Below are 26642 nucleotides of genomic sequence, written 5' to 3'. Positions count from 1 at the left end.
GAATGTTGGGGTTCTCCCCAAAAGCAATTAAATCAAGCTCTGCATGGAAATACCTTCTGCCTTTTTGAAAGCATCTGGTTGAACTCTTATTTACCAGTCAGTGGTGGGTCCTTCACTGATGGGTTCTTTCTTGGTCTTCCTGTAGGTTGGGGGCATGTGGGTTGACTTCCAACTGCTGTGAGGCATTATCATTGGCCTTGACTTGCAATCCACATCTGAATAGCCTAAACCTGGTGAAGAATGACTTCAGTACATCAGGGATGTTGGAGCTCTGCTCTGCATTCCAACACCCTGCCTCTAACCTGTGGATAATTGGGTAAGTTCCAAATAGTCTCCTGAGACATAAATTCTGACTCTCTGACAAGGGGAGAAATGGGAGCAATTGAAAGTAGTTGAGACCATGGCTTGGCAACTATCTTTATCTAGAGCAGTAGCTCTCAACCTGCCTAATGCTGTGACTCTTTAGTACACTTCCTCGTACTGTGGTGATCTCAGCCATAAATTTAGTTTTGTTGCTACTTCATAACTAAAATTCATACTATTTTGGTGGCACCTGCACTGCCAACTAGTACTTGGAATCAAGTGAAGCCCCGTGGATTTGAAAGATAGAAATCACTTGATCACTCATGTTACCAGAATATACTGCATTTCTCTCTCTGGCTCTCAAGATATAAAGCTACAAAGACTGTATGCAAGTTCCTTAGCTGCTTGGTGGAAGCAAGAGTCCCTAGAGTGAGTCTGTAACTTAGGGCAGTAAAAACAACAGGAAGAAAAGCATGGATCAGCATGTGACTGGGCCCATCTACACTTGAATGGAGGACATGTTCTATTCCAGTGTCCAGGCAGACAAGCAGGCAGTTCATCTAACACTTGTGGGAGGATGGGCATAGCTCCCAACATCTCCCCCAAAATTATTTTATAAATTAGCCCCTGATTGGGTGCCCAGGAATGTCAGCATTTGTCTTACCTGTCTTTGAGGCGCCCAGAAAACACCTATGAACTCTGTCTGAGGTCGACAAGCACACCCTTCAAACCCACCCTCATGGGATTTTCTATCTCTGGCTGCCTAATTTATTCATGCTCAGTTGAACTTGAGCTACAGGATTTTTTACTGCTAGTCTACCAACTGACTGCTTTGCTTTGGGCTTGGCTTTTTGCAAAGCCACATAATGGAAGATACACACCAAGGCTGCTTTAAGGGCTAATATGCCCAGAGCTGTGGTACTAGCCCAGTCTTCCAAGCCTCTCAAAGCACAGTGAGTTGTTCCTGTAACAGTGCCATCTGTTAATTCAAATTTAATATTCCCAATTAAGTGCATATCCAATTAAATGAATGATTTCAAATTTAAGTGGATAGGGCCTCAGTTGCTTTTCCAGAAAATTCTACCATGCAGCTGTGGCAATAAAGTGGGAAAGGCCAATATCAAAAGACTGAAGTTAAAAAAAGCAGCTGCTAGCACAGCACTAATAATGGCTGCAGTCAGAATTCTCCTGGTTTGGGCAAGCATGGGTTGATTCTTCCCAGTATGCTCGCTGCAACAGCTACAGATTCTGGGATCCTCATCACCACTGCAAGGTCTTTACTCTCCCAGCGATTTCCCAGAAGATATTCCTGTTGAGAACAATTAAGGCTATGCCCTTTATTAATATGGATAGTACTACACCATGGGTTTGACAGGATGAACACAGTGCTTAGGGACCCAGATAGTTGATTGCTCAGGAAAGAGAGTCTTGAGCCCTGATCAACACAGAATCTGTTCCCTGCAGCAAGCCAGAGGCAAGATATTTTCATCACACCATTCCCTGATGCCCTGGGCACGTTCTCCATTGTTGATCAGCTGCAGAGCAGCCTTCAGAATTTACATTTAACTTTTTTTAATATGTAAATTTAAGGATAGATGTGCCTAAGGAAATATATCTCCCACAATTTTGTTTTATACAAATACATTTATGGTGTGATGCATATGTTTGATGAAGGCTTGTCCTTGGGAATTATAGGGAATTCCAGTCTTAAGGATTATAGCATAATCTGAAGAAAATGTTCAAACCCTTTACTGGAATAGGCAGAAGGATCATTATGTTTTAATTTTTGGGAACACTCATATATCTAAAGGCTTACAAGTAGGGATTTTTGACAGCTTTTAATTTCTTATCACTATATGCAGATGCATATATCATTTCTGAATAAGTATCAATTGAACATTGCACAAATTTAATTTTCCAAAGGAAGGGACATATGTAACATCTATTTGGCAAATATCATTGGGAGACATTCCCCTAGGTTTAACACTCAAATTAGGAACAGAAATGAATTCTGCATATATGGTTCATTGAGTGACTATCTGTAGAGCTTGGTTCTGCATTCAAATGAAATGGACTATGCATCCTAGTAGCTTCATCCACATTAGATACTTCTATAACCAATGCAAGCGGGTGAGCATGCGCATCTGCAAGTCGATTTCCCCTCAAAAGAGGTCCTGCAAGGGCAGTATGGTCTCTAATGTGCCCTACAAATATAGAAAAATTTCGTTGGCAAATCAAAGTTTGTGATTTCAATAACTGATCAAGAACTGCTGACACAAGGACAATATAAGCAGAGGTTTTTAAAGGTGGAAAAATCTGAGAAACATAGATTTTGTTAGTATAAATACTCAGTGCTTCTTCAGGAAACCTCTTCAAAGCTAATTGCATAGACATAATTTCAGCCATTTACAAGATGTAACTGTTACTTTTAGGATTCATGAACCTCTTCAGATACTACAGAAGCAATGCCATTAGAAGAGCCATCATAAAAACTAGCCTAGCATGGGGAAAAAGGGATAGAGGAAACCACCTTAGGAAACACAATGTGGTGCTGTTTTAAAAATTGAGACAAATTGTTAGCAGTATAATGGTTATCAACTTTTCTAATAGTACTGTATGAAAAATATAGCCAAATCAGTATGGGTTTGTGCTAAAAAGCATACTTGCTCTTTAGTATAAGGCCTAACGACAACCTCTGACTCTTTGCCCAAAGGTCTGCACTGCTATTTTTGTGTTTATTAAGAAATTAATAAAAGCAATTTACTAAGGCAAGGCTTGTACATGTACCCATAAAATAGGTCCTTGCTGTCACATACTATTGATGGAGTATGGACAGATGAAATACCAGTAAGTGTAAAGGTATTGAATAATCTATACATTTAAATGAGCTTTTCTAATGCTTCTCAGACCTTTTGCAAACAATCTGTCTTCAGTAGCAAGTTGTCTATCACAGATGGGAACAGAGTTACTCTTAACAACACCAAACAGGGAATCTACTTGGACCTTAAAGAGCTACAGGAAGCAGCAGTAATCAGAACACTCCGGGAACACATAGTGGCCATGGAATACTTTCACCAAAGATATAAAATAGGACAATATATTAGGGTTCCAAGACTGCCTTTCCAAGAGGAATCAGAAAGGAGGAGGCCAGAACTAAAGTCTCTTCTCTGATAAAGCGCCGAGACTAGGAACCAGCCCATCTGGACGGCCCTCCCTCCCTCCCTCCCTCTCACCCACCCATTTTCCCTCTTCCACGGTACACTCAATAAAATAAAGTAAACGCAAAAAAAATATATATATAGACATTTAATTGCTTCTATAGTTAAAGAAGTTGTAACTAGAAAGCCTGTAAGGTGTTAATGTTTAAATATTTTAATGTTTAAAAGTCAGAAATATGAGTAATATCTGTTTTCCATAATTGGTGAGGTATAAGTCCTTGAGGGTGAACACCGTTATGTGGTTTAGGAAGAAACTGAGGACATTCAGGACAAATCTTTACCATTTGACATGTGCATTTTCTAGAAAGTTCAAATTGTTGTCTCAGGCCATTACTATTTTGACAGAAAAGAATAAGATTATAATCTGCCTGATATACAAATCTGCTGTGGCATTGCCTTTACTAAGGGATACAGGCAACCCAGTATCTCTTAAATATCCTATAAAGTAAGGGAAAGTGTGTTCTCTCATATTAACTTGTATTTGTACAAACAATTGTAAAATTCTAGAATTAAACATATCCAAAAGTGGAACAATTTCAAGCAGTTGCAAATCATAAGCTATATATCGGCTATCAGTATGTACATTTGAAGTTTATCTAATTTTTTAACATTTAAAAATAGTGTGGCTACAGTACATAGCTAATAATCAATGCTGCAGCAGGGGGAAATTAAACAATTATCCTGCGGTCCAATCACATGTGCTGTCTTTCTAATCATATGAGCCATCTATAAATACAGCAATCATACTATCTACGGGACGGATGTATAAATTTACAGAAAATATAAAAGCATGAATAGTAAAGAGAATTTTAGCAATTTCTTGATAATGATTTACAATTTTTTTCCTAAAAAGTTTGCACATACAATAAGCCAAACATCAGTATTTAGCATTAACCAATTTAATTACTGTTTGGAATAAGTAACAAATATTTTATCAGGTTAAGACATTACCTTTATAAAAAAATACCTTCCTGATTCTGTCATACAATTCTGCATTAACACAGCAAAGGTTACATAATTGGATGTTAAATCTTAAAGAGGAAGAAAGATGTATTCACATTAGTGGTGCCTTTTGTCAAAAGGACTACGGTGGGTTTAAGGCAAAAATAGAGACAGGTAACAATTGATCATAATCTATATGATATCTGTTATTTGTTTCCTCTATATTTTCTGCAAAACCATTCATCTCTCAGTTAACTGCAGAGGGGACTAGGATTTGCATCTCTTGAACAACAGACAGAGGCTTTAGACCTCCTGTGGCCTCAAACTCACAGATCTACCTGAAGGACTTAAGCTGTGTGCAACCATGCCTGTCCCATCCTGAGTTATGTTTCATTTTTCTATTTTAGATATTTTTATTTTATGTGTGTGAATGTTTACCTGAATGTGTGTTTATATATTACTAACATACGAAGCAAATGGAGACCAGCAAACCCTCTCGGACTGGAATCACCGGTTGTTATGAGTTCCTGTGTTGGTGCTGGGAACTGAACCCAGGTCCTCCAGAAGGGCAGCCCGTGCTCTTGACCTCTGACTGTGCTGTCTCTCCAGCCTGGATGCCTGGCTTTTCAATGTGGGGTAAAGCAGCAGCTTATGCTTGCATCCAATACTTCATAACTTGAGCTTATCTCCCCAGTGCTTTATTTGGTTAAATGACAGGGTAACATTTGAATTGTTTATACATCATATAATGCCTTCTGATGATATCTACCCACCACTACTTCCTGCAGATCTTCCCATGATGCTCCAATATGTGTCTCCTCCAACTTTACCTTTTTAAATTAGTTTAATAACCCCACTGCCTCCAACTGCTGCAGTTCATAAGCACATGGGTGTGGTGCCATCCACTGGAGCATGAACAACCTATCTTGTTGTCCAAGAAATGAAAGCGATTTTCTCTGTTCCATTAGAAGTGGGGTCTTTGGAAGCCCCTCCACCATACCTATTACTCTAGGAAAGGGAGTGATGTACTGCTCTCAAAAAGGGTTGTAGTCCATGATCTGGCTTTCAGGACATCTAGGTCCTAGCATGACATGCCTTTCTTCCCAGCCTGTGGAAGCAGCAGTACTATCCACAGGTGAGAAGACAGCTGGAGGAAGTCCAGTTTCTGAAGCCCCACGTGGTAATTGATGGTGACTGGTATTCTGTTGATGAAGATGGCCGTAACTGGTGGAAAAGCTGATGACATGAGTCCCCCGTCTCCTTCAGTTCCTAGGACCTCAGTATTTCCCAACATGTTTGTCTCACCTCAGAATATGTAGCAAGAATGAAATAAACAGAGCATTTAGAAAAGCATCAGGTGGTCATGTTGATCCGTGGGGGTGTGGTGTCAGGGCAGAAATGAAAATAGGGGTGGCTCAGTTGGTAAAGGGTTTGTGCAAGCATGAGTGTCTGAATTGGACATAGGCAACCCATGTAAAAAGCCAGGTATGGTGCCACATGCTTGTGATCCCAGTGCTGGTGCATGCAGAAAGAAAATATTCTCACAGAATCAATGGAAGTGAAGAATGGTTTTACCTGCACACTCACACCAAAACAGGATGACCCATATTCAGGTACATACATGTCCAAAATATGCATATGCACCCACAGACACCACACATGTAAATGAACTCTTCATCTGTCTGGGCCATCTCATTGCTGTGATGCATTCACATCTGTTTTTAGCTATAGTATTTCATGACACTGAAGATGTGAGTAGCTTCTGCCCATCCTACAGATAAGGATTTTGAGGCATGAGGTGCCTGTGCCTTCACATAGAGTAGGCAGTAGATCCATCAGTCAAACTCATAATCTACTCCGAATGCCATTGTCATGCCTCAAGCACTAAAGAAGCATTTGGCCACATCCATGTGCCTCTGACAATGGCTTTTTAATTTGTTTTTACAGCCCCATATTCTGAAGCCTGAGATTGATCTACCCTCATTCCTTCTAAAAGCATGAAAGTTGCCAGGCACAGGGGCTCATTTCTTTTTTCTCCCAACACTTGGGTGACAGGACAACTTTGTGGTCTATAGAGTGAGTTCCAGGACATCAGAACCTACATAATTACACCCTGTTTTGAAAAGAAAAAAAAAAAAAGCCTTAAAATCAGGTGACTGTCCTGACTCCCCTCCCAAATCTTCTAATGAGAATGAAAAGCTTGAAGTCAAGGCAAGATAGCTCAGCTAGTGCAGGCACTTTTCAGCAAGACTGACAGCCTGAGTTAGATCCCTAAGACTTACATGAGGGAAAGGGAGAACAGAGTCCCCATGTTATCCTCTGGCCTCTTACCATGCACATGGCTGCCCTTCTTCCGTCCACACAAATACTGTTTGACATCTTACCAGGAGTAGACGTGTGCAGCTACTCTCTGCTGATACCATTGCACTGTCCCTACTGGAGCTGTAAGCTCTGAATCTTCAGCACCACTTCAATCCCAATCTACGGACAAATTCTTGTGATCACAGCACTCAGAATAGGGTGGAGGGATGATCAGAAGTTCAGGATTACCCTTGGGTTTGTAGCAAGTTTGAAATCACATTACAATGGGAAAGGGAATTGGGCGTAAGGGGATCGAGAGGAACATTGAAGTGTGGCACAGCCACCTGTACCCTATATGTGTATTGAGTGTGGCAAAATCTTTAGCTTTTGTTCAAAGCTGACGCAGCACCAATCACACAAGCTGGTGGTCTATGGCTTCTTCCAGCTGAAGCAAAATCATGCAGACCTTGTACCTGGTACACACATGGGCATCCACACATGTGAGAAGCCTTAAACCTGCTCAATCGGCAGCTGTAGCTTCACACAGGGCGAGAACCTGACCAAGTACCTGTGCTCCCACAGTGGTCTAAAGACCTTCATGTGTCTGTACTGAGACTTTGGAATCATCAAGCCTGTTGTGCCCACACCACAAACATCTACACTGAACCAGGCGAAGGCCTAAGGGTTTGAAAGACACAACTCTATCATTCATGTTACCAGAAATGCTTTACTCCATCTTCAACTGCAGTCTCTCACAACTGACTCCAGTCTCAGTATTTACACTCAAGGGTAATTATGAAAGACCCCCGGAGGGTATCTTCCGTCTGAAGAGACCCGTCCCAAGGAACAGCGAGACCACTCACTTCGGATGCAAGTAGCAAGAGGTTTATTTACACAGGTACCTGTGGACACACAGTCTCTCGGAGGACTTGCGCGCCGGACAAAGGGGCAGTCCCCTTTTTATAGGGCTTGAGGGGCAGAAGCAAGGTACAGAAGCAGAAGCATAGCAACAGGGTTCTAATTGGTTAGTTTAAATGTGGCCAGGGAGTGAGCCCAAGGACATGGCTCCAAGGAAACAGCACCTGGCACCAGCCGGGGCTGCGGCTCCCGAGAATAGTTGCCTTGGGCTTATCTAAGTGTGAAAACTGTGGCAGAAATATGGCTCCAAGGACACAACTCCTGGTTCCAGTCGGGGGCTGCAGCTTATCTAAAAGCTGGGCTTGTTTGAGTGTCTTCCCTTCTTTGTCTATTGCAAGCTGGCCGCCCACCGGTATCTTGCTTGGCCACCTGGGACCCTGACCTAGCCTGCCCCGTGTGTGCACAGCCTTACAGAAATGGCATTTACTGTTGCTAAGCAGGGGTCTTTCAATTACAGAGGAGGTATGCAAATTTCCTAGCTGCATGGTGGAAGAGTCACCCCTAGGATGAGTCTGTAACCTGGGGCAACTGGAAATAGAAAGACCAGGTGTATAGTAGGCTTGTAACTGGCCCAATTAGCATAACAAAAGGGGGAGTGTATCTCTCCCAGAGTCAAGGCATGCAATCAGGCAGTCTAGTTCACCCCAAGCAGGTGGGGGGTTGGTATGATTATTCCAACACCTGCCTAAGAGCCTGGCACACCACCTGTGGTTGTTGCACCCCAGAGCTCTTATGGCCAGGTGTGGCAGACAAGGTGCTGGCAGCCAGCATGGGCCAGGCCAAATCACCCGAGGAGGCCACAGCTGTGGAATGTCAAATGGCCATCCCAGTGGGTGATGGGTAAGCATTCTGTTGGGCCTGCCCTGGGACAGCACTGCAGTGGCTCAGTGATGGCCAAAATGGGGCCTGGGGCAATGCGGGACATGGTCGTGCAGAATGCCAGAGCTGTACATGTGCATGGAGTGCAAGAATGAATTTGGGCATGGGGCCGAGCTGCTGGCCCACCTTCGAGCTCAGAACAGGGATGGGCTGGGGGCAGCAGGTGGTGAGGAGCCTGCACACATCTGCCTGGAATGTGATGAGGGCTTCATGCAGGGTGCCACAGTATGGAGACACAAGGAGCCCCTTGCTGACCTGGTACAAGGTCACTGTTGAGGAGGTGGTCTGTTCCTGCTGGGTAAAAGATGGCTTATAGAGGACACTGAAATAGCATACCTTCCCTTGCTCCATGTCTGCATTCTCTGCAGAGCAGGCTGTATCTTCCGGACAGCTACTGCTCAGTGAAGGGGATCAAAGGAGTAAAAGGGAGAGGAAGACTGTTTCTGAATCCTTTACTGAGAGAACTTTGGCACAACACTTGGCCTCCACTGACCTGTTTCCTTAACTATAAAATTGGATACTATTCCTCATAGTAGGACATAGGTAAGAGACTGAGATGCCTGTGGACTAAGCTAGAGAGGGGTTCCACTGGAGGAGACCTAGTCTGGTGATCTCTGGCCATTTTGCTTGGAGACAGAGCTAAGGATTCATATGGTGGCAGATTTCTCACAGGACCTCCAAGATTCTCTAAGAATGAATGGAAGGCATCATGACAAAACAAGTCCAGAAAACATTGGATGCTGTATCTCAGCTGTTCCTGCTCCTGCTCTTCTCCTATGGTCCACTTCATCACTGAAAGGCAGCATCCCACCCTATTCAGCCTTCTCTGGAGAATATGACTGCATGACTGTCTGGGAACAGGTTTGGGCAGAGGAGTTGTGTGCCATCTTCAAGTCTTCCAAGAGGCACAAGGAGGAGTGTTGCCATCATGAAACATGTCAAGCACTATATATATATATATATATATATATATATATATATATATATATAATGAGAGAGAGAGAGAGAGAGAGAGAGAGAGAGAGAGAGAGATTTATAGATATATATCTTGCACTTGGCATGTTCAAAACTTACTTGAACTGGGGACGTTGTGACCAAGAAATGACACTTAACACTGGAGGTCCCTTCTGTGCCTGCAGCTGCTGGGGTACTTGACTGATGGACTGGACTGTCACTGAGCAGCAGAAACAAAGCGTGAATGGTAACTGCTGACATCCTGTCCTCATTTGGGTACTGGATTCAGAAACAGTCTTCCTCTAACCCTATTATTCTTTGTAAGACTGGAGCTATGGACAGATTTTGTGTAAATTTGTTTTTTTTTTTTTTCTGGAATATCTTTGTTTTTCCTTATATGGTAATTAAGAATTTTCTGTATATAGTAATGTAGGATGTCATTTGTGTTCCCTTAGGGTCTGTATGACATCTGTCCAGGATCTTTTAGCTTTCATAGTCTCTGTTGAGAAGATTGGTGTAATTCTGATTGGTTTGCTTTTAGGATTCGTTCTTTGTTTTCAACATTCAGTGTTTTGAGTACTATATGTTGTGAGGAGTTTCTTTTCTGGTCCAATTTAATTTGAGTTCTGTAGGTATTTGTACATTCATGGTCATCTCATTTTTAATGGTAGGAGATTTTTTTTATCTATGATTTGGTTGAAGATATTTACTGGGCCTTTTAGTTGGGAGTCTGTGCCCTCTTTTACACCTATCATATTTCCATTGTCTTGTCTCATTGTGCCCTGGATTTCCTGGACGGTTTGGGTTGGAGCTTTTTGATTTTCGCATTTTCTCTGCCTGTTGTGTCAGTTTTCTATTTTATCTCCTGCCCCTGAGATCCTCTCTTCCAGTCCAGAGAGAAGGTCAGGTGACTGACATCAGGACTCAGGACCTGCCTACAGATGGCTGAGCTCCCAAAACAGTCTCACAAGATTTATTCCACCTTATCACAGTGAGCCTGCCACACATTCCCACTGGCTATCTGGAGAGAGACCTCTAGGAACTCTCTGAGAACAGAATGTGTGGTGCACTCTGGGATTGGGTCCTTTCCAGATCTGATCTCACACCTGAGCCCACAGAGACAGAACCAAGTCATTGTCATTAGAACCTACTGCCTGCCCACAAAGAGCCTAACACACAGGTAACATTTCCCACTTGAGCCCACGGGTCATCAGACCAACAGGATTGACAAGAGCCAGTCAGAGACAACAAGATCACCTATAATCACAGATAAAAAGATGACAAGAGGAAAGTTCAAGAACCTAATTAATTGAAACCAAGACAACTTGGCAATGTCAGAACCCAGCTCTCCCACCACAGCAAGTAGTGCATTTCCCAACACACCAGAAAAATAAGATTGAGACTTAAAATTATACTTCATGATGATCATGGAGGTCTTTGAGGAGCACATGAATAACTCTATTAAACAATTACAGGAGATTCAGGAGAACACACATCAACAAGTAGAAGGCCTTAAAGAGTAAACACAAAAATCCCTCAAAGAACTACAGGAAAACACAATCAAACAGGTGAAGGAATTAAAAATGTAAATAGAAACAAAGAAATCACAAAAGAGTCAGCCCTGGAGATAGAAAATCTAAGCAAGAAACCAGGAGTCATAGATGCAAGGATCACCAGCAGACTTCCACCAAGAGATGGAAGAGAGTATCTCGGGGAAGAAGACAACATAGAAAACTTTGACACAACAGTCAGAGAAAATGCAAAAACCAAAAAGCTCCTAACCCAAAACATTCAGGATATCTAGGACACAATGAGAAGACCAAACCTAAATATAATAGGTATAGAACAGGGGGAAGACTCCAAAGTAAAAGGCACAGAAAATATCTTCAGCAAAGTCATAGAAGAATATTTCTCTACCCATAAAATTGAAATGACCATTTCCTGTGCTTCTTTAAGTGTGTTATTTATTCGCTTCTTGAGGACCTTCATCACTATGATGACGTATTATTTTAAGTCTAAATCTTGTTTTTCTGGTGAGTTTGGATATCCACTATTTGCTGTGGTGCAAGAACTGGGTTCTGATATTGCCAGATTGTCTTGGATTCTTGCACTTTCCTCTTGCCATCATTTTATAGGTGATGCTAAGTTATCTTGTTGTCTCTGACTGGAGCTTGTTTCTCCTGTGTGTCTGTGGGCTAGTGGTCTCTAGAGAGAGAATGCTATTGGGTGTTTGGCTCTCTGGAGAGGCTGTGAGTTCTGCTAGCAGTGCCCAGTCTGATACTACTGGGCCCTCTCTGGCCTTGAGCCAGAAGTGTCTGTTCCCAGGCAACACCTCAACCTGCACCCTGAGCATTCTGGGTGGTCTCACTCAGCATAGTCACTGAAGAGTGAGTGTGGACTCACTCCTGGTATCAGGACTGAGAGACCTCATGGGGCTCTTCCAGGTATGCAGCAATATGCAGGCTGGCCAGCCTCCAGTCCTGAGGAAACTGGTCTGGCTCTGGCTTTGGACTAGAAGTGTTTGTTCCCAGGCAGCACCTCTACCTGGGCCAGTCCCAGGATAGTCAGTGGAGAGGGAGTGTGGACTCATCCCTGGGCCCAGGAATAAGAACTCTCCTGCAGATCTGCGTGCGTGTATATTATAGTTAGACATTTGGTCATCTTAGATATCCTCTGCTCTTGTAACACTGAATTACATTAATCAGTGCTGGCCTGACTTTCAGTATTAGATTGGAGATGGTTTGTGGAAATGCCTTAGTTTTAAACTACTTTCATAGTTAATCTGGCTTACATGGAAAGAGTTGCCTGTTTACTGAAATTTAACTCACTGGCTTTTTTATTTTCTTTCTTTCCTTTTAGTGTTTGTAGGTACCACCAGGCATATAAGCACATCTGTGTACGTAGGTTCATATTGAGGCCCGAGATAGACAGAAATTATGCTAAATTACTCAGCATCATTCATTGAATGAGGGTCTCTGGATGACTACACTGACTGTCTTTCCTTCCTAGTGTTTATGTCATCTCTGGTTAAGCACTGAGCCATCTTTTCTTCCCTTATTCATTTCTGAAAGTCAATGTCAAGGAAATACTTGGTCCCTTTTGTACATGAAATTATTTGTTGGTTTATTACTTTTTTAATGTTTTTAAAGTTGTAATCATAACTCTTTGTCCCAGGTTGTTTTTAGGCCTATGCCACTGTCCCTTCTTTTGTTTTAACTTACATCTAGTTGTCTGAGCTCAGATTGGATATTAAAGTTGTGTTCAGACCACAACTTAGCTGTTGTTTTCTAAGCCACAATACATAAAATGACCCACTAATTCACAGCAATGAACAAGTCCCACTGAAATGTTATAATTCTAATGAAATTCACTTAGACTACTTACTTGTATTTTGATGCATAATTTTTTTGTCTTTTCCTCTTGACAAGCCAACATTCAGACTTACCTAGAAGTTCTGGAGCCCCTGAAAACCTGACATTTAAAGAGTGTCAGCTCCTCTTTTCATAAGGACAAGATGTGTCTGACAAAGTGAAAGCTTCTAGTAAATTAATTGAGCTTGAGAATGAACTGAACACCAATGGAGATGAAATGGGACTCCTGTACTCTAGCATGTCTGGGCTTGGCTGTGGATCTTTCTCTCTCTCTCTCTCTCTCTCTCTCTCTCTCTCTCTCTCTCTCTCTGTGTGTGTGTGTGTGTGTGTGTGTGTGTGTGTGTGTGTGTTATGCATGCTTTGTTGCCTGAAAAGGAAAGAACAATTCTACTTCTAAATTTCTACCTCTACTTCTGAATGGTTGCAATTCTGAGATGTTCCAATTCCAAGGAACTTTGTTTTACTTTACCAAGAAAAATCCTGCCTATTTCAGAGTGATCTGATTCATGTGAAGTTACCTGTTTTATTAACCTTTTGGGGAGGGTCTTGTACTCATAGGGCAAGATGAAAGGCTATAAAGATGGCAGAGTGATTCCTCTATGCCATCGTGTCCCATTGTCATTGTAGGGAATAAGCCAAAAAATTATTTTTCTCTTTTTTCTCCAAACTCAATTTAGCTACCAGACAGTGACAGCTGAGCAGTTCAGAGCAGTACTGAGTCATCATGGACCCTGTCTTCAGGAGACAGGGCTCTCAGTCTAGGGCAAATAATGCCTTTTTATTCTATCATATCTGCATGAGGCAGATAGAGGAAATTTCTTATATGGAAGGTGCAAAACACATCATTCTTGAGAAATGTGAGTCTCTTGATCAATTTTAAATGTTTGAGATTGAATATAAAATTAATAAATCAAGTTTTAAAATTGTCAAGAAAAGTTTGAGGATTTTATACTAGAGATGTTATTTTTATATACAGCCAATCATCATTATACTACTCACCATTGGAAATTAAAATGACAGTTATATCAGAAAGTTCCATAATACTTCAGAGGTTCCAAAGGATCTAGAGCCCTGTAATTACATAGCATTTATGTAGTTTGGAGCAATGACTTCTGAGAAGGTTGGGAGCTTATGGGTTTCACTCAAACATAGCTTTCCCAGAAATTGTTAATTTAGTAGGATTTAGATTCAATGTCGGTAAATAAGGAATCTGTTCCCCTGTGTCCTGTGACTACAGTGGCATAGGAACACTTGTCACAGTGGAGTCTGCATCTCTTTCCCAGCATAGTAGAGTTACTTAATTTTAATTTCTGAATGTTGCCCTGTTCTTCCTCAGCTGAGTTGTGGGACACAGACCTCAGTTTGCTTATTTAGTGTGATAGCTGACTTTATGATTTCAAGCACATTTTCTGTTTGAGAATCCCCTAATGTGGGTCCAGATGATCTTTCTGTACCATACTCTTCTCTTACAAATCTGTACATCAGGAAAATATGCACACTTTCAAATAAACAGAGTCATTTTCAACCCCAGTAACACATTTTAATATGAACTGTATGATAAATTGTTGAAATACAAGCATAAACATTTTTATGTTTATCCAGTTTCCTAAGTAAAAGTGAGACTTTGCTATTTCTTTTGTAAGAATAGAATGACTCTGAGAGTTGAAGGATGTACACACTTGTCTTGCCTAGAAAGTACATTCTCTTTGTGTCTGGAGCACACTGGCAGCCTTTGGGCGACATGATCATAGCTCCCAAAGAAGAGCAGGTACCTGCTGTGGCTAGTACATGTGAAGACAGATATACTCAAGAACCTGCCAACATGTGAAAACCCTGCATGTGTGTTCGTGAGACCCGTAGTGAAGTAGACATTGCCATCCCTGGACAGTGAAGTCAGATGTGAATAGGTATGGCAAGAGCACTTGGAACAGTGTGCAATACTGTGGGGGAAACACCCAAAACTGCTGTTCTTTTTCATTTATGCTGTATTCCGTTGCAGCCTATGTTTAATAAAGGTTGTATCTATTTAAGAATATTTTCTATTGTTTTCAAAGTGCTGACAAAGTTTGAATGTGTAATGCCAACATGAGTGTTTCCTATTTCTATTTGTCACTGAAAGGCTGGATCATTCCTTCCTTTGTCTCTTGGTTGTTTTCTCCCTGTGGGAAAGTCCTCTTTGATCAGGTAACCAGCTTAAGACTAAGGTAACATTTATACTAGGGTCCCTTGTGAGGGCTTGATCACCTCTGTGTTCATAGATGCCCCTTATGCATTCAGCATCCTAAATGACTGCTGGGACCATGTCTGCTTTCAGTGCCCCATCTTGGTCCCTGGATTATCAAACCCCACTTACTGATGAGTACATTGTATAAAGGGTGACCTGGTCATACATGTTTCAAGTGTAAGAGCCCAGGCATTTTGATGTAATGAAGGTATGTTTTACTATCATAACACAAGGCACACTGACCAGTTCCAGAGCTGGAAGGGTCAGTGGGATGCTGTTCCCTTCACCCTCATGCCTACTGTGCTTTAGCAGGGGGCGGGGCAGCATCCAGATCTCAGGGCTTGGTGAAATGCAATGAAGGAGTTGGGAGTTGCTAGTCAAAAGATACAAAGTTTCAGATGAACAGGGGATGACTCTGAAAATATTATATAAACAAGTATTGCACTAAGTGTCTTATAAAATTCAAAGTAATTTTAATGAAGGAAAGTCATGTTTGAGAGTTAAAGAAACTTGTAGGGAACTTTTTTGTAATAATCAGAAGTTATGTATTAGCATTTGTGTTTTTCCATATTTTAATTTGCTGTGGTTTTTAGCTCTGTAGAGGCATCCTTTTGAAACCAAGACTTGGTGCTGACCCAGGACCATATCTATTCCTCTGCACCGCTCCCTGTTAGTGAGATTGTGGCTCTAACCTACTGTGTGCTCTGGTCTGTTTACAACTTCATTTTCTCACAAATCTTACACAGAACTTCCTCTGTGTATTCCCAAGTAATAAAATGATTTCACACACAAATACTTATGAATTTGTATCTAAATGTTACAATTAGAGTGTCAGGTAATTGTGTTTGTATATGAAAGTTTTCAATCTGTTTATTCAGAGAACTGGGAGGTAAGTGCCAGTCTTGATATTGCCTTAAGGTTTACACCAGTACTGCCCTTTCTCACCCAGTGAACCCAGGCAATCCCATACAGGGCCGGTTTGGGGACCAGAAGACAGAAGCTGACCACAGGTGTGTATAACTATTAGCAGTTAGAGAGATGAACACGGGACCTTTGGGGGTTGATTGAAGGACCCTACAAGATAGTATTGGTATGGCAGGCTCTCTTGAGATGGTAGAGGAGAAGAGGACGGGCCTCCACCATGAGAAGACAGGATCCTGTGTGGGCTGAGAAAGAGATGCCTCCAGGTGAGCTGGGTATTCAAGGCCACAGTAAGGTCACTGTATTCTACAATGGCTGTGGAGACTCCGTTGTTCTTGATAAGGCAGGAGCAACGTGCACGTTCCATGAGCCGGTAAACTAGACTGGAAAAGCTGCTTGTCGGTAGGCAAAGCACGCATGCGTAGAAGTGTCCAATCAAAGACACCCTCACCCAGGATTAGCCACGCCCCTAAACCGTTACTGAGGGGATTTTCAGAACAGGTTTGGCAGCATCAGCATCAAAATGTGGTGAGTGTGAAGAAATACCCGGAGTCTGAAAAATGGCCCCTTCTGCTCTCAGGAATGTGGGGAACTAGGAAAACGGGCTCAGCTTCTTTGCACTGAGTTGTGAATCTTACCCTGAGCTCCCTTGGGATGGAAACACACTTGTTCAGCTTTGTTTTAAGGATCTGCCGGAGGCTGAACTGTTTTCTCGCAGCTGCCCTTGAGCTTCATGGTCCTTTGACCAAGGCTGCAGCTGAGGGAGCAGTGTCCTGTGAGACTTGGTAGTTCTGAAGAGCAGTGATTCTCCTCACAGGCGTGTGCTCTTCCCGGGCTGGCTTCTCTTCCACTGTTAGTCCATTCCCTTCTGCAGGGTACAGCAGACACCTCTCACCACAGTTACTGGGTTTAAAAAAGTGCAAACTGAGGTGGTCAGAAAATGTTTCACAAACACCCCACAGACTGCCACACTCCAGGGGGAATGCTGCACAGTTCACATGAAGACATTTTCTGTTTGGTTGGATGTTCAGCAGGCTCTTCATCTTCCTAACAGACTCCTCTGGGGTAGCAGAGCCTCCCTGACTCTCTTGATTTTTACTTTCCTTCTATTTTTTTTTTTGATGTGAAGGGCTCTTTTCTTTCAGGTTCCCAATTCTTGAAGGCATGGGGGACCACACAGGCACAAGTCACTTGTGTCCTAAAACCGGTGTATGTGGGGGAGAGCAACATGTTTCATTATTCTGACCCATAGCTGACCCACTCCTAAGTTGGGAACATGAAATAAACATAAGCAGAAAATTCAGGGTGCGGGGCAGAGGCATGGGGACAGAGCATCAGAGGAGGAAGGATCCAGAGCTCAGGGAAGCAGAGTATGGAAACACAGCAGCAGGAGTAAAGGGGTTGCCTGTGCATGGGGTTTAGGGATCAGTTCTGTCAGGAGCCCAGGAAGAAGCTGAATGTGGCAGTGCTTCAGTTTTACTACTGTCTTCTCTCTGGAGTACCATCCCTGAAGAAGTGACACTAGTTGTTTATGAGGTAAGTAGTCCCTAGAGCATAGTCAGATAGAGACACTTTCACTGACAGATCCCAGTGTGATGTGCTGGGGACCCCTACACTCTGAAACCCTCGGGGGTGGAAAGGGCATGTACTGGTTTTCTTGGTGCCGTGCTCACCCTGAGTGAGGATATATGTACTTCCTACTTCCATGGAAGTAGAGACAGTAAACATGGGTGGTACTTTGATTACCCTGTCTGAATGAAGAAGGCGGCGTTAGCTCTCTGGCTCAAGAGATCCAATCTAACAACTACTAAGATTACAGCCACCAAGGAACTACAAAGGCAGTTGCATGAAATACAGACTTTGCAATTATGAATTTGAAACAGGCCATAACCCATCTCTGTTCTTTCTTAAGCTCCTCATATATCTCAATTTTGTCTAAAGACAGGCCTATAGGTAGCTCTGGGGACCCAGTACTGACCTGTGACTAGGTGTGTGTCATGCTCATGGGTTGGGGAAGTACTGGATGACTATGCTGGGGCCCTTGGATCCATGTAGTAAATGAAGTTCCACGGACCATGATCAAAATTCAGGATGCAGAACCCATCGCAAGAGATGCTCAGCTGAAATCATGGAATTCGGGAGGGACTAAAGACTGGTGACATATAACATGATGCTAATCTTTCTAAGTTTCTGAAATTTTCAACAAATACCCGTAAAGCTAGAAAAACTCAGCACATCCTGAGAGGTATGGAAAGATCTTGACATCATGTGATCCCCTTACCATAAGGCATAGAATTCAAGGCAGTAAATAGTTTTGGGGGTAAGTTTGTCATTTTTAATAAAATTCAGCCTTTTGTCTTATACTCATCTTTAAAAACTGTTTTTTTTTTTTCATGCATTGGTGTTTTACATGTAGTTGCATCTGTGTGGCAATGTCAGATTCCCTAGGAAGTTTGTTGTTTATGGAAAAGTTCATTTAAAACACAAAGAACAACGATGAAATGCAACACCATCAGTATCCCTGTGGGCCCCTCAGTATTCCCCTGTGAATGTAGCTGCTCTTGAGGCTGAGAGAAACATTTTTGTTAATGCATGCCATGCACTGAGCTACAGCTCTGGTGACTCATGTCCTATGGCTACCAGAGTACCTGCACCCAGCCATGTCACCAGGCAAGCTTGCTGAGGAAGATGCAATTAGGCACATCTAAACTGTGGCATGTGCACAAAGAATATGGTTTCCTTAAAATTCCACATTATAACAACAGGACAGAGTGAAGGAGAGAAATGCCATAGGGTAGGACTCCAGTTACACAGTGGTCTCCATGTGGCATTGTCAGGCATGACTGGGAAGGGTGTTGAGGACATCTGTAGACTTGGAAAAGCAGAAATGCTTTCCTATGTCCAGAGCTTACATGAAAACTAGGACAGATGAAAGCTTCTTACCCAAGGCTGACCCAACCTACTGAGAAGACCAGCCTTATGTGTGGCTTTTATCTCCAGATGTCAGGAGGAATGGGAGATCACATCATTCTCATTGGTTTTGTCTTTTTGTTGTTTAGGCATCAGCTTAGCTGTGACTTTATACAGCAGATTGTGTAGTGCTCCTCTGTTTTTATTTTGTGGGATAGTCTGAAATGTATAGCTGTTAGGTCTTCTGGGAAAGTCTGATAGAATTCTGCACCAAAACCATCTGCACCTGATCTTGTTTTGTTTGGGAGATTTCTAATGACCATTCCTGTTTCTGTAGGGGTTTCCTTAGGGATTATGAGAGTGTTTAGATGGTTTATCTGATTCTGATCTAATTTTTGGACATGGTATCCATCTTCAAGATCAGGAATTTCATCTAGATTTTCCAGTTTTGTTGAGTACTGACATTTGTTTAGGATCTCATGATTTTTTAAAATTTTCTCAATTTCTATTGTTATGTCTTTCTTTTAGTTCTTTATTTACTTAATTTGTTTTTTCCATCTTTATTTTAAAATAACAGAGATACATGTACAGATTTTCAAAATCATTTTGCATAAAATTATATGAATATATTTTGATAGTACTTGATTTTTTAAAAAGGTTTGATAGTATGCATCTAATTCTTATTAGTTACAATGAGCATAAAGTACATGTAAAACAAAATGTAATATGGAAATAGTCAAAGTTTTTTTGGTGTGTAAAGATTAAACAGTGATTTTTAAATACCAAGAATTGCCACAAGGCTATATTCTTATCTCTTGAGCTATTGATGATTTAATATCTAGGTATACCCCAATCTGAGAGGGTGCTATACACTTATTTTTTTTCTAAGAAGACTGAGGCTTCCACTTTTTGGCCTTTTTTTTCAGAGGTGATTTCTATCTCTATTTCTAAGATATATTTCTGGCATACAGCAGAATAATGGATTCTGTTTATGTATCAATTCTGTTGGCCTATCTCTTTATATTGAGAAAATCATTCTGTCCATTTTGAGAGATATTAATGACCAGTGACTGTTAATTCTTGCTATTTTCGTGTGGTTGGTGTATATGTGTGTGTTTGTGTGTAAGTATGTGTGTGTCATTCCATTTGTGATATGGAATTACTTATTTCCTGTGTTTTATTTGGTTTAGTTGTCATTGGTTTTAAGTTTTCCGTGTCTTATTTTCTGTAGGGTTGTATTTGTAGATAGATACAGTTTAAATTTGTTTTTTTCTTGAAATATCTCAGTTTCTCAATCTATGATGATTGAGAGATTTTTTTTTTTTTTTTGCATTGGTGGGGGCTGCCTGGACATTATGGGAAAAGGCTGAAGTGAAAAGCAGCATTGAACAAAGGTCAAAGACTGATGATCTCTTTACTTATAATCTTATTATTTTGTGCTGATAAGGGCTGGTCTCTTTTCTTCCAGACTAAAGTACCTCTTGGTGGCCAGGTAAGCAGCTTGGAACTTGTTAAGTCTTTGTGAACCAGAGAGACAAAAAGAAAAAAAAAACTTTTATACAAGCAAAATTCACACACACACACACACACACACACACACACACACACACTGTATGGGTCTAAATGACTGTTTCATCAACTTTACATGTGTTCATGCATACTTCCAAACATACTAAAATACCTGAACACATATATGTATGCATACATATAAACATGCAGACTAACAATACAGACACAGACACAAAGCACAAACACACACCTCCCCCTCCCCCCGCACACACTGTTCTGACTGTTTGCATCAACTTTACAAGTGTGTATGCATACTTCCATACATATACTCAAATACCTTCACATGTATATGCATACATACATGTAGTCAGACACATAACATACAAAACACATACGTTTGATAGATGGCATTGATATCTCTAAACCACAGTTTTTTCCTCCTCGAAGCCTTCATATGCCTTCTTAGAACAAAAGTGCTTTATAAAATTACCTCATAGTAAGATGTTACACAACTGGGGAGTTATAGTGGGATGTTGACACTGAGTTCAGACCAGTGGTTTGTCTGTAATCTCAGTATAATCTGAAAACAGCAATTTTCCATGGCTTTGCTGTCTCACTGTGCTCACCTGTGGCCTCATCCTGGGACCTGACCTAGAATAGATGTTTGTCTGGATCACAAATTTATCCCAAGTCTGTTTACGTTTTTAGTGTAATTGTGACAGCTCATTGCATTCCTTCTTATGCAGCCTTTATTACTATTCAATGACTGGGGAACATATTCTATCCTTGATTCTAATCTCATTACGTTTATTTGGAAAAAAACCTTTTGTCTAGAATTATTTAAATAAAATCAGGAATTCCACAAAATCATTACATCAACTAAACACCACTAATTCACGAATGTTCATCTTCTTTGCTCAAAAAGTTGGGCTGATGTCCAGGAATCATTAGGCTATGCAACAGTGACAGGAAAGTCATAAAGGCAGCTAGATGTAACCCTGTGACAAAGTTTCTTGGGACTTTGCCTCTCACAATTCGTGCATCATAAGCCACGCAAAAGAGTGGAAAACCTGCTAGCTTCTACTTCTCCTAGATGGCTCCTGACAAGGATAAAATATTCTAGGTTGGCATCTGTGGTTTTTGGAGCCTACATGACATCTGTCCATGTCCTTCTAGATTTAATGTCTCTGTTGAGAATTTGGGTGTAATTCTGGTAGATCTGTCTCTGTGTTCTACTTAACCTGTTAGGCTTACATCTTTTAATACTTTTTCTTTTTGATACATTTAGAGTTTAGATTATTATGTGGGGTATTTGATTCTTATGTGATTATTATGTGGCAGGAGGGTTTTATTTTCTGGTCTAATCTATTTTGTGTTCTGTAAGCTTCTTGTATGTTCATAGGTATCTCTTTCTTTAGATTGGGTAAAATTTCCTCTTTGAGTGTGTTAAAATAGTTTTTGATCCTTGGAATTATGATTCTTTATCTTTTTCTATTCATATTATTCTCATGTTTGGTCCTTTAAAACACTATATCTTAGATTGGCTAGATGTTTTGTGCCAGGAAGTTTTTAGATTTAACATTTTCTTTGACTAATGTAGCAATTTCCTTTATGATATCTTTTATGCCTGAGAATCTCTCTTCCATTTCTTGCCTTCTGTTGGTGACCTGTAGATTCCTCTTCTTGTTCCTTGTGTTTTCTGTCCATGATTCACCCAGGTTTTTTTTTAAGTGTTTAGATGACCACTTTCAGATGTCGAGCAAATTTTATTTCCTTTTCCAGTTAATTGTATTATCCTGTATTTCATAAAGAATGTATGTGTTTCCTCTTGAAAGGCCTATATCATTTTTATAAGATTGGATTTAAGGCCATTTTACTATGATTTGTTTGTGTTAAGGTACATAGTTCGTGCCATAGTAGATAGTTGTGCTCTGGAATTGTTGTATTGCCCTGGTTTTTATGGATGATGTACGTAAAACTGGCTTTTTCCCCTGGATTTACCTGATGTAGCAGATACTGGGAGCACTCAGGGAAAACCTCATTTTTCATGGTGAATCTGGTCTCTTGTGGGAAGCCTTGGGCTTGGGCTGGACAATGATACTTAGGGGGAAGTGCAATTTTCCCAGCAGTGGGGTGAGCCCAGAGCACAGGGCTGGTCATGTATTTGGAGTGTGGTCATGGTAGATGGAGAGGTGGCAGGACAATAGAGCAGGGGCAGGGCTGTAGATACCCCTAGTTTCAGAGGACTTGGGGGATTCAGGGGAATGGGGCTTGGAGTGTGTATAAACTGCATGCTTCCAGATCAGCTGGTCTGATGAACATGGGCAGATGGATGGGCATAATTTCTTCCTCTATATATTCTTCCAAACATTTCATTACTCAGTTAATTGTAGAGGGGACCTGAATTTGCATCCCTCTTGAGAATAACAAACAGAGGTTTAAGACCTCTGGTGGTGAACTTAAGGTGAGTTCTTAGGCAATTAATATCCCCTGATAGCTTTGGAAAATCATGTTAAGTAAGTAAATTATCTTTATAAATTTCCTTTGCCACAATCTGACTATGATATAACTAATAACCCAATTATTTGGATCTTTTTTATTTTGAACAAAAATCACTCCCTCAGATTACAAAGCTCATTTTAAGAGCAAAAACTTTAAGTAAATCTCCTTCAGAAATATCACCTAACAATGCATACACAACAATAAACACTGAGGGATGCCAAGTCCCAGCTTCCTGCACTGAAGCAAAAGCAAATAAATCTCTGACACAATACAGGACCATCAGCCATTCCCTGAGCAAAACTTTCCAAACACATCCATTGCCTCAAGGGCTCTTCCAAATCACACAGACACACCAAATGCAAACCTATTACAATCACAAACATGCAAAAGAATAGTAAAAAAAAATCTTTTAAATCTATTGTAATTCAATAAATGGCAGCTAAAGCAGGTGACCAGGCTGCAATGTCCTCATAAGTTCCACAGCCTCATCAACCCTTTTCAAAGCTGCAGCAATCTACATCTGCTTGATTTTTTTAAATTACAAATATGTGAGTTAAAATCCTGAGCCTGTGATCAAACTACAAACTGTAGCCAATGGAATACCAGCAGTTTAACCACAATCTTCAAGTTTCCCTTGCAATGCCAGAGCACAACCACAACTTTAGAAAGCAAAATGTAATCTCCGAGCAACAGTAAAGTCTTTTCAAAACAACACCAAGTGCATCGTCTTCATGCTATGAAGTTTGGCTGCAAATTCTTATATATGAATGGATGATGAGGCAGCTTTTAATAACTCATTATTTTATATTGTATCTTTTAAGTCTATTTTCTACAACAAGAATTAAATAAGATATTTTAATTTTGAGGTATCTATAGAAACCAGTTTCCATAGATTGTCTCATACCACATGTTGTCCAGAATCATTCCAACCCAGTTACTAGTTTTCAACAAGCTGTTTGTTACCAGTGTTATAAATTTTAAATCATTCCCAATTGCTTATAAGCCAATAATCTACAACCAAGACATGCAGAGCATATTTATACAATTCATACCAGTCAAACACAAACATGAAGGAACCACACATCTTATATATTTTAACCAGATAAAATTCTTACCTTTTCTAGCTATAATTTCAAGAGAGAAGCACCCTGTCACCTGCTGAGCTCAATAAACAAAGTCAGAGATTTTTCTGGGAGAAACATTGAACAGCTCTAAGCTGAGCAGCTTTTGCACATATTCAGATCCTAGCAAGTCTCCAAGTGAGTTAGACTCCTAACTTCAAGTACTTTTAAGTTTTTTAAAATTTTTTATCCTTTTCGATATGAGTTAAAAGTAAATCAAGGGGTGGATGGGAACCAGAGAGCCAGGACATCTCCTGACCATCTCCTGTCCCTAGGAGATCTTTGGAACAGTTTTGGTTCATTTTCTTCTCTGTGGCCATACCATTACCCAGATAGACCAATATAGACAGCGAGAAATGCTTGCCTCAAAACCATTCACTCTCTCTCTCTCTCTCTCTCTCTCTCTCATCTAGGGACTAAACTATCTATAATTTGGGAACACAGACTTAAAACCTATGAGAATTGTCTTTGCTTCTCTAAATTCTTGGCCCAACACATGCACACAAACATTTTACCTCTTTTTACCCTTTTTGCTTAAGCACAATCACTAGTTGATCCACCGGTTATGGCTCCCATTTCTAATACGCCCTATTTTCCTTATGTCCTGGCTAGCCTCTTCTGAGGGGTGACGCTTCAGGATGTACCTTCTTTCCTCAATCTTTGTGGGACCTACACTTGACAGTGCCTGCACCATCACCAGTATTCCAAATTGGGTGAAGGCCTGAGAGTTTGAAAAGAATGACATGACTCAGGTCATCCATGTTAACAGGATGCCATTTTACTTTCTGAATCCAGATCTCAGGACATCAGCTACAATGGCATTATGCAAATTCTCTACCTGCTCTGTGGAAGAGACACCCCCTGGGTTGAAACTGTAAACTCCAGCAGTGTAAACAGGAACAGAAGTGTGAATCATCAGCATGAGATAGGGACCATCTAAACTTCAAAAGAGGACATGTTGTTTTTCCAATGTCTAGGCATGTAAGCAGGCAGTTTGGCTAACACTTGTTGGGAGGGTGGGCATTTCTCCCAACACCTAGGGAATCAGGATCAGATTGAGATGAGCTTTGTTATGGCTTCCTTATTATCCTTATTCATAAGTGTGGTCACTAGGACTATATTTCACAATTTGGGGTCTTCCCTGGAATCTACCTTTTATAGAGTAGTTGGCTTTGTTAACACATCCACTGTGTAGATTCCAGGAAAGGAAGATGTTCTCTTGGGTCCTTAAATGCAGGACCTCTGTCCTCATTTTTCACTGTTCACATCCCCATCTTGGTGACACATCCCTGCCTTCATTCCACCAGTGTTGGGTCAAGCCTGCCCAGGATCACTCACATGACACCTTCCTGTGCATTGTCCTGTGGTATGAGCATATTACTGCCTTCACTTTCACCAACCCTGCTCTTCTGTAGGAGGGAGATGTTTCAAAGGAATAAAGGAACCAAATAGATCCTGAAGAGTTTCCTCTTGGTCATGAAACACAATCACTTGTGCAGGAGAGGGAGTGTCAGGTTGAAGCAAGTCTGTGTCTTTTTTAGGTTTCTTTGAAGAAAAGAGATTGTGAGCTAATTGAATCCTCTGAAACTAAGTTATCATTTATAGGAATAAGGAACTGAGCACATAGGTCAATCATGCCTGGCTTTGTGACAAAGTTCCTGAAAATGTTGCCCAGGTTTCCTCAGATCCTTTTGGTGACAGCATACTTCCTGTGTGTTTGCACCTTTATGTTCAGGGAATGCATGATCTGCATTAGAGAGTGAAGGGCTTCTCTGTTCTCTCTTTATCTCTTCTCTCTTAGAATGTGGCACCGTGGATCTGGATAGAGTTCCCATTGTTCATGGAAACTGGCATTTACCACACAAAGAGCCCTGTGCTTCCTAACTGAAGAAATGTAAGCTCTCATTTCTGCCTATGTGACAATATCCCAGGAGGCAATCAGGTATACTGTGTTTCACCATCCCTTGTAGTGAAGTTGTCACACCAAAGGAACTGAGAAAAAGCTGGGAAGCAGTATGCCCCCCAAAAGCCTGTACAAGAATGGTGAGGTTGGGGTTCTTTCAGGAAGGTGTGGATAATCAAACTGAACAAAGAACAAGCTGGGGGAGTCCTATGCACATGCTGCTGTGTTTGAACTGAATGTTTGCTGGTGTTTCTCATACAAGGAAATGGAAATTCTAGGCAGAGGGAAAGTAAGGCCAAAAGTTCTAGGCTACCACATAGGTAGGCAGAGTGTTCTAAAAACCTATGTAGAGTGTAGCTTGTGGCACTGACAGGGAGTATGCAGGCTTCAGCTGAAGGGTCTGGTCAGAACACCAGGCTCTGATGTTTGTTGAACCTCTTATTCAGATGTTCAAGCTATCGTTGGGATTATATGGCTATGACCGTACGTCTTAGAATTTAAAGTAGAATTTTTATATCACATTAACATGAGATCTACAGGAAAAACAGGAAATGAAAGGCTAGGGTTGAATAGTGACTGAATAGTGACTTGTCAGTGTGTCAAAGTGACAAGGGAGCAACTCTGCTGACTGAAGACCATGAAGGTGCTATGATGAGCTTTGTCACA

General features: G+C 41.2%; 1 protein-coding gene across 1 annotated transcript in view; it reads left to right on the top strand.

Moving 5' to 3' along the window:
- The window catches only part of NLRP5 (NLR family pyrin domain containing 5), a gene marked incomplete at both ends in the record, with an annotated part of 49097 nt that extends 43394 nt beyond the window's left edge, over positions 1-5703 (top strand). Inside the window, 2 exon segments of the mRNA XM_080941909.1 lie at positions 146-316; positions 5571-5703. Of these exon segments, the coding sequence (XP_080798035.1) occupies positions 146-316; positions 5571-5703 (304 nt within the window).
- Positions 5704-26642: the final 20939 nt, after the last annotated feature.

Source organism: Micromys minutus (genome assembly GCF_963924665.1).
Source record: "Micromys minutus genome assembly, chromosome: 30".
Taxonomy (NCBI): Eukaryota; Metazoa; Chordata; class Mammalia; order Rodentia; family Muridae; genus Micromys; species Micromys minutus.
This window is presented reverse-complemented; position numbering and strand designations above follow the sequence as displayed.